The sequence below is a fragment of the Bubalus kerabau genome, chromosome 21 (genome assembly GCF_029407905.1).
Source record: "Bubalus kerabau isolate K-KA32 ecotype Philippines breed swamp buffalo chromosome 21, PCC_UOA_SB_1v2, whole genome shotgun sequence".
In the NCBI taxonomy this organism is placed as follows: Eukaryota; Metazoa; Chordata; class Mammalia; order Artiodactyla; family Bovidae; genus Bubalus; species Bubalus kerabau.
This window is the reverse complement of record NC_073644.1, coordinates 31937866-31952671: the sequence shown is the minus strand read 5'-3', so window position 1 is coordinate 31952671 and position 14806 is coordinate 31937866. Positions and strand designations below refer to the sequence as shown.

Here is a 14806-nt window from a genome sequence, read left to right as displayed (position 1 = left end):
ACACCATCAATGGCACCTGATACCTAATATTTTGCTGCATATATCGATCTGGGTCCTGAGCAGTAAACGTTGTTAACACGGTACCGGCGTGAAGGCCTTCTTCTTGGCGAATGATCTTTGGATTTGGGGCAAAATAAGGATTTTCATTCACATCGATAACTGTGACAGACACAGTCGCAGTTGACTGAGGTGGATGCTGAATACCCTTGGCTAATGGCACTTGATTTTCTGCAGCGACAGTAAGGACATACATCCTATTTGTTTCAAAGTCGATTGGCTGGAAGAACCAAAAAAAAATTTTTTTAAAGGAGAAACCATATTTTTGCAGGAAATAAGAATATTTGCATTTTGAAGTTGATCCTTCTAGTAACTCCATTTCTAAAACATTAATTTTTTATTCACTACAACATAGGTTCCTCTCAAATTTCTGGAAAACATGCATTAGCATGGCCAATGATTGAAATATTTATCACAATGTAACCTACTTCTACAAGATATTTATGTACCTTGTGCATTTCAAAGACTTATGTTCACAAAATAATGCTTATTACTATTGCACACTGCATTTATTGAGCTACATCTAAGAACTTACATATTCTTAAGAGCAGCATTGTTTACCAAAAAACAACAAACAACTACTAAATAATCTGGGATTCAGTGAGAACATGATGGTCTAGATTGTACTCTCAAACACTGGTACAAAGACCATTCTTCACCCAGGAAAGCTTTTAAACAGTCTGCGATGAAGTGGACAAAACAAAAACTAGAAAATGTGATTTTTTTTTCACAAAGCTAAACTTTTCTTATTTAAAAGTTCATTCATAATTTCAAGTATACATTTCAGAGTATTCACATATATACAATTAAAAAATAGTGTTCACAGGTAGAAGGACTTTTTATTTTTTCCTTAGTTAGCAAACTAAATCTATGGCTGTTTTCCAAAGTAATTTTGAGGATTTTACTGGTCTGTACAAATGCCAAATCTAAGCATGCCACTAGAAATAAAGGCAATGCACAGATAATGTAAACATTAGCTCTTAAAGTTTCACTGAATCTCATTGTCAGTAGAAAAGTTACCAGGAGTCAAGTGACCAGACTGGACTTTCCCTCTTAATTTCATTGATGATCTTCCAGTTAAGATACCCATAAGCATTACTGTATGAAATACTAATAGTATGAGAAAAAGAGCTCTCCTGACATCCTGGGGAGTCTAAGAAAGACCAAGGGCAGAAGCTACTGAAAAAGTCATGAAATTAGCACAGACCACACTAGTTTCTTCACCTAGACCACCTCCTCAACTCTGATTGAGAAATTTTTTTATTCTCACTCTAAAATCCCCAGTTCAACTTCCCTTTCTGAATTATTTTAAACAAGACAACAAAGAAGCCAGGAAATACTACAGAATTCTTTTGAGTGAGTGTACTAGACCCATGAAACATCGCTGACAATGTTTACTTATCTAAGATCTTTGGAAAAAAATGAAAGTGTTAGTCACGCAGTCATGTCTGACTCTTTGAGACCCAAGGACTGGAGCCCGCCAGGTTCCTCTGTCCATGGGATTTTCCAGGCAAGAATACTGGAATGGGTTGCCATTTCCTCCTCTAGGAGATCTTCCCAGCCCAGGGATCGAACCTGCGTCTCTTGCATTGGCAGGCAGATTGTTCACCACTAGGGCCACCTGGGAAGCCCAAGAGTGTTGGAATGGGAGGCAAAGAAGCAAACTCTTGCCTGGGTGGCTTGAAAGCGATGCTCACTTAACAGAGGGTTTCCATTAGCACTGTCTGTTTGTTACATGTGAAATTAACATCCCTTTTACTTCCAGAACTCAGCTTTGTTTTACTTTTTGACAATGAAAAATTAGAAGAACCAATTTCTTAAAAATGGCATTTAAAAACGGCAAAGTAAATTCAAAACCTTTTAAGAGCGTAGGCCCTCTCATCGCTTACACTCATCTAGTTATACATTGGTGGTATTTTCTGGTTTGTTCCCTGAGCCAATATTCTAAAAGCAGCCTGTAGACATAAGAATAGTAGGTGTGGGGAATCCTTCCTAATAGGTATCAGTTGGCCATGAAAACTCTATGATGTGGGACTTCCCTAGTAGTCCAGCGGTTAAGACTCCCAATGCATGGGGCACCAATTCAATACCTAAGTCAGGAGACTAAGATCCCACATGCCAGACAGCATGACCCAGTCAAAATAAATAAAATAAAGAGATGTTACATATGTGTGTGTGTGTATATATATATATACACACATATAAAATTCCACAACATAACACTAACACATTCACTGCACTGACTGTTAACACTGCTGAGGACTGTTGTATATTCACTGTTAAAACACCCGGATGATTGAAAATCAATCATATTCCAGGGAGAGAGTGAGACTATGTTGGCCTTGGCATCAACATAAGTAAAAAATAACAAACGTGACTCCCCCAAATACATTAACTCTGATTTAGAGAGGGGCTTCCCTGGTGGCTCAGATGGTAAAGAGTCTGCCTGCAATGTGGGAGACCTGCGTTTGATCTGTGGGTTGGGAAGATCCTTTGGAGAAGGGCATGGCAACCCACTCCAGTATTCTTGTCTAGAGAATCCCCATGGACAGAGAAGCCTAGCAGGCTGCAGTCCACGTGGTAGCAAAGAGTCAGATGTGACTGAGCGACTAAGCACAGCATAGAGACGGTTGAAAGAAAATGTCCTGAGTCAATAACAAACTAAGCGGTGGGTGGTACATACGGTCGTGGCCGAGTGGCCGCCAGAGAGACCATGGCACTTACTTTTACTACGGTGACTAAGCCGTCGTTGCTGTTGGGGTCAGTTTGAATGGCAAAGCGGCCGGCGGGGTCTCCACCGCTGATTCTGTAGATGGCGTTCCAGGCCGGTGTGTGGGGCTGATCCTTATCTGTCACTGTTAGATTAGCGACGATGACATCTACCCTGTTTTCAGGGACTTCACCATAGAACTGCAAGAAAAGACAAAGCTGATTCAGAGCAGCGACGGGCACCCCTGAAGGACGGCATGTCTCGATGATCACATTGCCCTGATTTTACTGCCCCATTAAATCTTTATTATCCACACTAAGCGAGGAGATTAGTAATGCAGGTAATCACAGCATTTATGTTTGACATTAAAAATACGATAACTCTATGTGGCCCTCAAATTATTTTTTTCCAAATTATGTTATAGTTTCATTAAAATTAAAATATAAAATTAATTTCAGTAATAGTAAATTCTGTGGGTATCTGGATGATTCATGAGTGGGGGTCAGAAGAAAGGACTTGTCAAGGAAATCATTTTAGCCAAGAGATCATAATTATCTGCTGAAAAAGTAGCATCAATCAGTCACATGGTTTGTGGACCTTAAGATATTTATAAATATTTTGTTAAAACAGCCTAAAGTCTATTTAGGTCATTTCTTCCAGGCAGGATGTTTTAATAACTTTATCAGTGGACTTGGAGAGGACAAAAGAACAAATTAGTTTGGTGCCTCATTTAAAAGTCTGGTGTAAGTGACAGAAAACATGGGAGTCAGCAGCCATTCTACAATGAGGTGAATGAAGCAAGTTCCGGCTCTATTTAACGCATCTATTATTCATGACGAAACTTCGCGGTAATGGACCACAGCCCTCGAGTCCTGTGAGTGACAGTCTGTACTTACTGTCATGGCAGTAAACTCCGGAGGATTGTCGTTGACATCCGTCACCGTGATGACAGCCGTGGCTGTGTTGGAAAGGCCATATGTGGGATTGCCTTCCATGTCTGTAGCTTGAATTATTAACGTATACTGTTGTACTTTCTAAAAAGACATAAAGATAACAACTTAAATGAAACAAATTCCTCAAGAAGACATCACAGTTGTTCTGTAAGTGGCTCTTGATTATACCCAGAAAAGCACGGCATTATTCACTCTGATTAACAGGACTTGAAATTTCCCAAGTGGAGTTTACTTTAACTTGTGAAGCACAGGTCTGGTCCTTGTCTAGAGAGATTTAACTGGATGTTTTCACCTCGACTGGCGGAAAGGAACGCGTGGCAGATGTGTGAAATTCGCTGCTAAGCCGAAACTTCCATCTGGTTTCAGCTTTTCATTTTCTTCCAAACTTCACAACACTGTCATCAAGCATTTCAGTCATGTGGTTTGTATTTACTTTCTCAGATGTTAATTTCTACCCAGTTTAGGCTACTAAAAACAATCAAGAAACTTGAGAGGGAGAAGAAAGCATATATAATTCATAAAGTATATATGCTTTCCTTTTATACATCTTTACATATGTTCCTTCTATTATAGCAAAGTTGATGCAGTATTTTCTTCTAATTTCCTTCAGTGCACACTATTTACAACTATAGAGGAGACATATATTGTTAAATGAAGTGAAGACCAAAACAAAGAGTTTCTGTTTATAGTCTTCATCTTGGAACCTAGTAGGCTTTTTTATAGGTGCCCTCTCAGTGGACCTCTGTTTGAGTGTAACACTCACTGAGTCCATAGACCTATGATGAATATGGATATATTTTCACATAGATGGTTAATATCAAATTTACATCACTGCTTTCGAATACCAGATTGAACTTTTTAAAGGGGAGTCAAGGGTCAGTTGTAATGTATCTAATAGGAAAATCCTGAGAGTGTCTGAGACAGTCCACAGCACTGGCTGACTTAGTTTTATACTAGGAAAACCTAAACAAAATAAACTGGAGAAGGTAACGGCAACCCACTCCAGTACTCTTGCCTGGAGAATCCCATAGACAGAGGAGACTGGCAAGCTACGGTTCATGGGATCACAAGAGTCGGACACAACTTAGCAACTAAACCAAATCAAACCAAACAAATACCTAAAATCATTTGAAATCTCCATGGAAATTGGCACAGATAAAAAATATAGAGATCATTAAAAAACGCTAAAATATCCTTAACAATTAAACTCACTTCTTCATACAAAAAGATAAATGGTCACTGCAAAGCCCGTTTCCCTTAATTCTAAATATAGCTGACATTATGAATGACCACTCTTGAGGGATTTGGGGAGCTGTGAGAGAACAGACACAAATTGTAGCTTTTGCTTTAGATGTTTGTGGGCAAGGCAAAGAAGGGGTAAGAGTGAAAGTCAAACCTCACACATTCAATTTTTAGCCTGCCCACCACTATGCCAATCTCTTAGCAGTTATTTATTTCCATTCCTTTTCATTTGTCTTAAAAAAAAATACCCCACTTTTTTGAATGGAAAAAAAGAAACAAAGGAATAGGGCTGGTTGAGCCATTTTAATTTTCCTTAACCCATAACCCTTCACCATAATGCTTACATAGACTAAAATATTTCTCAATGATTTCCATTCCCAATCAAGAGTGTCATTTCAGCTTAATGCTCTCATGGTTATCAAGAGAATTTTGTAGGGTATTCTGTTTATCCTCCCAGCTGAAAATCATGAAAAATAAAAAAATTTGTTATGACTTTGAAATGCCATTTTTGTTGGCTGTTCTTTTCAGAAACAGATGAGCATTATCAAAAAATATAAATATGTTTACATAAGATAAAAAAACATACATCGGCATTATCTAGAGATAATGGGTTTTTGTTAATATCTATTTTACAAAGACCTTTAGAATTATGTAAGTATAATAGGCCCAATTTTTCACTGAGCTGAAATATTGGGATCAATAGCTAATACTTGAAATTTCCTATTGCTGCAAGCTAGTCTTGAGAATTCTAAGTTACAAAAGAACATTGTTATTTCTAAAACACAGTGTTTCTTCAAGTAAAGAAAAATGCCAACTTGTTAAATAACATAGTCTGAATTTAACTGCCTGATTGGTAAAACAATTTTACATTTAGTAAGGAAGACACAACAGTCTATGTTTTAGACTACCAAACTATTTAGAGCTTCTTGCCTAATTTAGTCACTGGGCATCTAGTTCTGAATGACTGACATTTAGATTTCCTAAGAAGTTGACTTCCCACCCTCATAGTCCTGTGTCTGATCAAGGGAACTTTGCTTAAAAACATTTCCTTGCTTTCTGTTCTAGAAAGGATAAAATCTCAACTCCTCTCCTTGTTGTCAGTTCTTCCATCCCCTGACTCCCCTTTCCCACCAAAGCTCTCACTTTCCATTTATTTACCCCATATCTTGAGCTGTTTGTATTGGGTGGGCCACAAGGGTCATTTGGGTTTGGCCATAAGATGGCACTGAAACACGCAAATGTCTGGCCAACCCAATATCTATCTTCAAACGCCTTCACATCTCTATACAACTGCATTTGCATTTTCCTCAGCCTAAACCACTGCTTTTAAACTGGGATGATTTTGCCCCCTACCCTCATCACCCCCAAGGACATCTGTCAATATCCTGAGACATTTCTGGTTGTAACAGCTGGGCGGTGCTACTGACATCTAATGTGTAGGGACCATAGATGCTACTAAACACCTTACAACGCACAGGACAGGCCCCCACAACAGAGGCTTATGCTGTCCAAAATGTCAATAGCGCCAAGGTTGAGAAACCCTGGCCCAGAACACCCTTTCCCCCTTTTCTGAGTCTGGCAAGCACGAAGCTTAAAGTCACCCCAGAGATGATTTCTGAAAATCCTTGAGGAAGAGTTGTTTTGCAACTCAGGACACACCTCTATCACTGCTTCCATTATGAGGCTGTTATCAGTCCATCTGTCTGTCTTCCCCAGCTATATACATGTACACAAATCCCTCCTCAGGGTCACTGCTTTGCCGATGTTTATGCCCCTGGTATATAACATAATGCTTGCCACAGTATAAGCAAGGAACAAATGCTTTTGAATTTGTGGCTGGATGGATGAATGTATGAGAAGCCTTGGACCTTGTGTGATACTATAAAAATAATTTCAAGTTTGGAAAAAACCATACATGGTTAGCTATCATTTATTCATTAAAATATATACTGGGAGCATAAGCTAGCTCATTGTACCCCAAACTACAAAACTGATTCATATGCCATCTTCTCAATTCTGCTATATCCTCATCTTCCTACAGCGTGAGTCACTTACTATTTATCTTGACAGGAACTCTCTTTTAAGAAACAATTTATTATAAAAGTACTGTAAATAGAAAACTAGCACCACTGACCATAAATATAACTAAAAATAAAGCCAATACAATGCTTGTGCTCTGGCAGTCTCTACTTGATGGAGTAAGCATCTAAAAGACTTGGGGTTCTGTGGCTTTCTCTAGATGTATCAATTAAAATCACTATATTTATGTGACATATTTTGAAACTACAGCACTGAACTAGAGTGCTCTAAGTGAATGAAGAGGTGAGAACATTCCGCCATCCACTTGGCTCACATTTAATGAATGTCTACTGGATGCCAGACATTGTAGCATTTACCTGAATAAAATAATAAACAAAACCAGAGATAGCCTTGCTGCCGTTAAGAGCAAGAGACCAATGAAAGCGACAAATATGAATGGATCATGTGGCTAAATCTGCAATGCAACCATAGTAAGAGCAGGAGGAAGTGATGGGAGCAGTCTTTAAGAGGTGCATCTCAACCTGTCCTCCAAGCCTAGAGGGAAGAATAAATGCAAGATGAACTTGGTGGGTAAACTGAGAAGAACTTGATGAAATCAATCAGTGGATGGAGAGCAGGGCACAATGAAGTTGATCGTGATCTTGGGAAACTGGGGAGGGGGCACTGGTCACACTGAAAATTCCTCAGGAAGCACAGGTTTAGGGAGATGACAGGTTTGTTTTTGGATGCATTGGGTTAGGGGATGGACAAGTAAGTAATATCATGAGATCCTAGGAGGGAAGTGCAGGTTTGTGACCCTGTTCAAATTCTTAAATGCAAAGTCCCCAGTTCCCTCATTTGTGAGGTAGGGCTGACAGTACTATCTTCCTTATACATTTGTAGGCTAAACATTTTTTGAATGGTTACTGTATGCCGGCATTGTTCTATGGGCCTTGATAATAAAAACTGACATCTATTGAGAATGAGCACTAAGTATGAGCCACACTTTATGTTGTGTCTCAAAATAAACTGGTAAGGCAGGTGGACTATTTTTATCCTCATTTTACAGAGGAGGAAACCAAGGCTTAGGGGAGCAGGGAAGCACCCACTGACATGAGCTGTAAATAGCAGAAAAAAGACTTGAAACCAGCTCTCTCTGAATCCAGAGTCTGTACCAGTAACTGCTGCACCATGTGAGGGCTCTCCAATAAATGCACGGTGTGAGTGTGTCCTGAGATGGGGGAGCAGGTGGAAAGCCAGATTCCAAGGAGGCCAAGAATGGGTGGAGTGAAGGGCAAGTATGGCTGCCCCTGGGAGTCTGGTGTTGACACGAAGAGGAAAATCTAATAACTTGAACTTTTCTTCCAGGTTCCTGTTCAGGGTGAAAAGAAGAGGAACACAGGGACCTCACTGAATATCAGGAGCTGGAAGGCAGATAAGATGTCCATGGAACACAGTCTGTGTATCTGGAAGAACACAGGCCATTATGGGTAGGTAGCCCAGGGAGGGGCTGAGGGCGGCTCTCAGAGACTGGGTATTAGCCTGTTCTAGAGGAAGATGGCAAAGGAATCTTCGGGCAGAAGAAACAACAGACACAGAAGAACAGAGAAGCTCAGATCTGTACAAGGACGGGCATGTGGTGGTATGGGCGGAGGCCATCATTGGCTTCCTAGCAGGAAGTAAAGAATTCTAGGAGCTCAGACTAAGGAAGGCTTTGGGACCAGCAATCTAGAGGGTCTGGGGCACCACGTTGAAGAGCTCTGACTTCAGGCTGTGGGTCTTGTAGAGCCCTTCAACCAGAGGGGAGACTCAGCTGGTGGAGGATTATGAAGGAACCAGTCGGGTTTCTAGGAAAGACCCTTCAGAGGAGGGAAGACCAAGACCACAGAAGACAAGAGAACATTCCTTTAGGAAAGAACTCAGAATTGAGAGCCCAAGTGAAAGTATTACTTGGCTTGGAAAACAGGAAGTGTAATTCTTTCCTTGCCATGAGAAAAATTATGAGAAGTCAAAGTGATGGTGATCACTCACTGGATGTTGAGGCTAGATCTATGATGGCCATGGGAAAAGGAGAGCTAACATGCATTGGACACTGTGCTGAATGCTATATGCTTCGTGTTATGTAATCCTTCCAATTGTCCCATGAAGTAGATGTAATATTATTACCTCCATTTACAGATGGGGGAGCTGAGGTTTCAGGTTAAGACACTAAAGGTCAAATAGCCCATACCAGGTAAAGCCAGAATTATTCAAAGCAGAGGGTAACTCACCAGTAGTCCTGACCAAAAAGGGCAGGAGATGGACATATAAAAGCTGGAGAAAAGAAGAAAATGCCAGGAATGGTTACCACCAACTCAGGCAACAAGTCAGATTGATAAACAAGTTCAGTTCAGTCGCTCAGTTGTGTCCGACTCTTTGCCACCCCATGAATTGCAGCACAACAAGGCCCTACTATAAAGCACAAGGAACTAGACTCACTATCCAGCAATGAACCATATACATGTGTGCGTGTGTGCTCAGCCACTCAGCCGTGTCTCACTCTTTGCAGCCCTGTGGACTGTAGCCCACCACGGGATTTTCCAGGCAAGAATACTGTAGTGGGTTGCCATTTCCTCCTCCAGGGGATCTTCCCCACCCAGGGATAGAACCTGTGTCTCCAGCAGCTCCTGCAGTGGCAGGCAGATTCTGCCCACTGAGTCACCTGAGAATCCCAAACTATATATATATATATAAATATATATAGTAGATAGATAGATAAATATATATATATGGGCTTCTTTGGTGGCTCAGTTAGTAAAGAATACGCCTGCACTGGGGGAGACCTTGGTACGATCCCTGGTTGGGAAGATCCCCTGGAGGAGGAGACGACAACTCACTCCAGTATTCTTGCCTAGAGAACCCCACGGACAGAGGAGCTTGGCAGGCTACAGTCCATGGGGTCACAAAGAATCAGACATGACTGAGCCACTAAGCACAACACGGCACATTATATATATATATATATATATATATACACACACACACACAAATATATAACTGAATCACTTTGTTGTACAGTAGAAATTAACACATTGTAAAACAACTATACTTTAATAAAATAAATTTTAAAAATATATTTAGAAAACTAAAAGATAAAAAGTAAAGAAATCAGATGGAGATTAAAAAACTGAAGACTGGCGAGTGTCCTGCGTGAAGCTTTAGGTCTGTAGAACCCCCAAAATTGGAATTTTTTAAAACCTGGAGATGAAAGGAAAAGAAAAAGCTAAATCACAGTAAGCATTTCAATGATTAGGCGTTCAATCACTTAAAGGTGTCGTCCATCCTGGGAGGATGACAACGGAAATGACTTTGGACAGAAAGAAAACTGTGAAATCTAATAGAAATAAAAGCATCTCCAGCTTACATGAGGCCTGGAGAAGTCAGCATAATTTATCCCTGGCCTCAGGCAGAATTACCATAAACCATCTGACATAGATATATTTTGCCATGTTAAATGACTTTCAGAAAAGGAAGGTTTTCCATAATTTTCCCTAGTAACTCATTGTTGTGTTTAATAGCGTCACTGTCAAGAAGCAATTTCTCATGCTGTATCTAACTTGTGATTCTATAGCTTTGAATTCATGTCCACTTTCATTTCATCGGGTTGTGCATAGTTGCTTCCGGCCACTGCAAGATATACTTAACCAAAGTATAGCCTGACTTGCAACTTTCACCCCCTAAACTAAATACAGTCTCTTTGATTTTTAAATACAGTTGGTTTGCTTTGGCAAAACTATCCTTCATTCTCTATGCCTCTTGCTTTTCATAAAACAGCCAGGCTAAATGTGATAGGAATATTACTATATGGAAACAAGATGAAGTCCCATTTCTGTATCTCACAATGAGAGTGTGAAATGAAAGAGAAATATTAGGTTTGGGAGATGAGCTATATACCTCCTTAGGATGTGAGCAGCCTGGCACTGCTGAGAATATTAAAAAAATATGTTATATTTTCCTATGAAATACAGTATTCATGCTGAATTTATTGACATTTAAGAATAGTATTTTATACAGTAATGGAAGAGGTGAAAAGATATACATGTTCCAGATATCGCTGAACTAAAGGTACTACTGCAAAGCTAAATTTCAGCAATCTCTGGTGCAAAACGTTCCTAGAGCAAGAACTGCTGGCACCTGGGAGTTAACAGGCATACCGTACTAGCCATCCATCTGACTCCTAAGGAAGGCTCTGGGCTCAATTGTGAATTAAGTAATCTTGATTGGCTCATATTACTTTATTAAAGTGTTGCCACCTCTATCTTGCGTACATAATGAATTGAAATAGTAATGTTTTCTTCGATCCAATTCAAGTGGATGCTACTTACTAAGACAAATAAAACATCATAAAAACCAAGCCCTAAAATCCTTGTCAATAATATTTATGATGGTAGGTCTAATGTTTCCTTTTGACACACATAATACGAGGTCTCATTACGACAGGAGCTGGCTCAGCCAGAAACCTACAAGCACAGATCTCTCTGAGTCGGCACTTTGACAATTCACTCACACAATGATTACTGACAATCAATAATGACCTTGAGAATCGCTAAGAAAATGGTTAGAACAGAACGGAGAGAGGGTATAGGAAAATTCAGTAGGGCTGGAGTTTTCAGGAAAGTATATAAGCAGGGCTTGAAAGGCAACATGAAGAACTGGAGGGTTCAGGATCAAGAAAAAGGGGCAAGACGTTCCTGGCAGAAGGAATCACGTGAACAGAACACAGCAGGGTGCCACAGGACAGTGGGCTCAGCTCTGTCGGAGCGAGACGACCCTTTTGGCAGGAATGAAACACCCATTCCTTCTCAGACTGTGATCCAACATAATATTTCAATACTGTCAACACTGTATGCCTTCACAACAAAATATACGCCCGAAGCGTGTTTCTCTGTGTTTATAGCTTTAAAGCCCTGTCAGTGGATTGCAGGCAGTTCTTGGTGTTCAAACCTCTTAAGTTCATCTTAGAGTTAAAGAGAGAGTGATCATCTCTTCTGTACCAAATCAAGGATCACAAAAAAAAAACAAAAACAAAAAACAAACCTCATCACACGTGTCACTTGCACCCTCTTCAAAATACGAATGTTAAAAATTACCCTAAATGTATGTACACTTTATTTGGGCACGATTTTTCATTTAATTCCTCATCAAATCCTTTGAGTATGAGGGAAAACAGAAAATGCAAAGAAGTTTAACAAGTAGATACCAGAAGGTTACTGGCTTAACTTAGTCAATGACCACCCTAAATATTACATGGACCAGCAATGATTTATCCAGTTTACGTACATCATTTAACCAACTTGAAATTCTGTAAAAGAGTACAGTCGATTTCTTCATGACCATGAACACATGAATAATCTCGTGGAGATGTTATTGAGTGTGTGCTCAGTTGCTCAGTCGTGTCTGACTCTTTGTGACCCCATAGATCGTAGCCCACCAGGCTCCTCTGTCCATGGGACTTCCCAGGCAAGAATATTGGAGTCATTTCTTTCTCCAAGGGATCTTTTTGACCCAGGGATCGAACCCACGTCTCCTGCATTGGCAGGGGGACTCTTTTGTCTCCACTGAGCCTGGAGACAAGATAGATGTGAGCCAGTGAACTTTTAAGATTACAAGCAAATTCAATACAGATTTCAGTTGGCTTACTTCTCTGTCAAGTCCAGCTGCCACCGTGATAATGTCCCCAGTCTCATTGTTGATTGTAAACATGTTGGGCGAAGGGGTGCTTGGCGCCTGGGACAGGATTCTGTACCTCAGCATCCCATTGAGGGCATTTGGATCGTCAGCATCAATCGCAGTGACCGTCATCACATATGTTCCTAGACAGCAGACATGGAAAATGAATGGTTGCCTTTCACGTCAGGGTCTCCCAAACAGAAGGGATATTTACCTTCTTCATCAATCTTCATTCCACTTTTTCTTTTTTACAAAATAACTTCTGTTTTTAAAGATGTGGACCATTTTTAAAGTCTTTAGCAAATTTGTTACAGTATTGCTCTCATTTTATGTTTTGGTGTTTTGACCAAGAGGCATGTGGGATCTTGGCTCCCTAACCAGGGATCAAACCTGCATTGGCATGTGAAATCTTAACCACTGGATCACCAAGGAAGTCCCTTTCCATTTTTTCAGACCAACATTTAATCATTTAGCCTTGATTAAAACACTATTGATAAGAACAGAACTCGCTTCAAAAAATATAAACTATAGTTGAGTTGCTTGAAAAGAAAATGGTTAAAAAAATTTCTTTTACAGATGTATAAAGACTAAATGTTTCCATATACTTAAAAGACAAATTCACTATATGATTCAAAGAAAGGATCCCTTCAGATATATATCTTATATATCCCTTCGTTTATATAAAATGCAAATAATAAGTAACATAGATGTCATTTGAAACATCTTTTGTGGCCACCGATTCCTTCTCTCTGCCGTTTTTTTCCGTTGTGCAGTAGAATCTAAAATGTCATGCGGGGTATGATTCTCCACAAAGCCTAAGTTACTTTCTGAAAGCAAGCCAAGTGCGTAACAACACACTCCGTTTACTGAGGTCATGAGGAATCATTCCATGCATGACTGTTTTGGTACACTGAATACGGGGTTTTGCACTGGGGTTCATTATTTCCGAGGAGATTAAAAGAACCTTGTAACAAACTCAGGGACTCAAACTTATTAGATATTGTGGAAAGGAAGTCTACAAAGCATTACGATCAAATGCATTCAAACTAGTTAGACAAACTACAATTGAGAAGTAGAGAGAAAATGTTATTATTTAAGATGGTTTGCTCCACACAATTTTTGTAAGACTTGGATTATAAAATGTTACATCTCCAGGCTACCTTCTTCTTTAGTACTCTTAAGATCAGTTTGATTTAGTGCCTTTACAGCTAGTGTTCCCTCTACAGGGTACATTTTTTTTTCACCCCAGAATTGACTAAGGCTTGTTCACATACTTCAAATCTCTTTTCAGAGCTTGTCCTTCTGAACAAGACATCCTATTTGACTATGTACCAAGTTTGATTTTTTTTTTTTTCCAAAACTTTATTTTTTTCCCTAAAACATTTGCTCGCTTGTTTGCCTTTTACTGTTCTCCTCTACTAGATTTTAAGCTCCAACAGGGCACAACTAACTTATCACGGCTGCATCTACAGTGCTGGAGCAATGTCTGGCATACAGTATGTGCTCTATAAACATCTGTTGAATGAACGGTTAAAACAAAACAAAACAAAAAATGTGTTTTGGAATCTTGAACCAAAATATTGCTTACAACACTGCATTTTAGTTTAACTTAAGATTCATGACTCTATCAAATCTTGCCTAGAAGGATGTTTTCAAACTTACAGAACAAATGTAGGAAATCAACTCATGAAATGTCTTTACATTTCCTGATCATTCAGAGTCATTTATTTACGGGAAGGCTTTACGGAAATGCATGCACATATGCATAGTAAATATATCTGTAATGATTTATTTTTGGTAATTTTTATGAAATGATAATTCTATGAAATTGGAAATAATAGAGGAAAAAGGACCAATGAATGATTTTAAAAAACCAAAAGCCTTCCCCAGGCAAAAAAGCACAACGTTTATTTATCCTTAGAATATATGTATAAGCCTTGTGTTTTAGTAAAGATATGTTTAACATGCTTTGATTTTTTTTTTCCTGTATTTTAAAATACCGACGAACTCGACTCTAAAATGTGACTCAGACAGAGCCACAGATGGTTGAACTTCCCGCACAGCCCTGCCTTCCCACCCCAGCTGCTCCACCCCTCTACTCTTCTGAGATACAGAC

General features: G+C 39.5%; 1 protein-coding gene across 1 annotated transcript in view; it reads right to left on the bottom strand.

Moving 5' to 3' along the window:
- Positions 1-14806, bottom strand: part of CDH2 (cadherin 2) — a 247160-nt gene that overhangs the window by 42725 nt on the left and 189629 nt on the right. The window contains exons 7-10 of the mRNA XM_055559737.1: positions 12661-12833; positions 3664-3801; positions 2782-2967; positions 24-277 (exon numbers count right to left, since the gene is read on the bottom strand). Of these exons, the coding sequence (XP_055415712.1) occupies positions 24-277; positions 2782-2967; positions 3664-3801; positions 12661-12833 (751 nt within the window). The remainder of the gene's footprint in view (positions 1-23; positions 278-2781; positions 2968-3663; positions 3802-12660; positions 12834-14806) is intronic.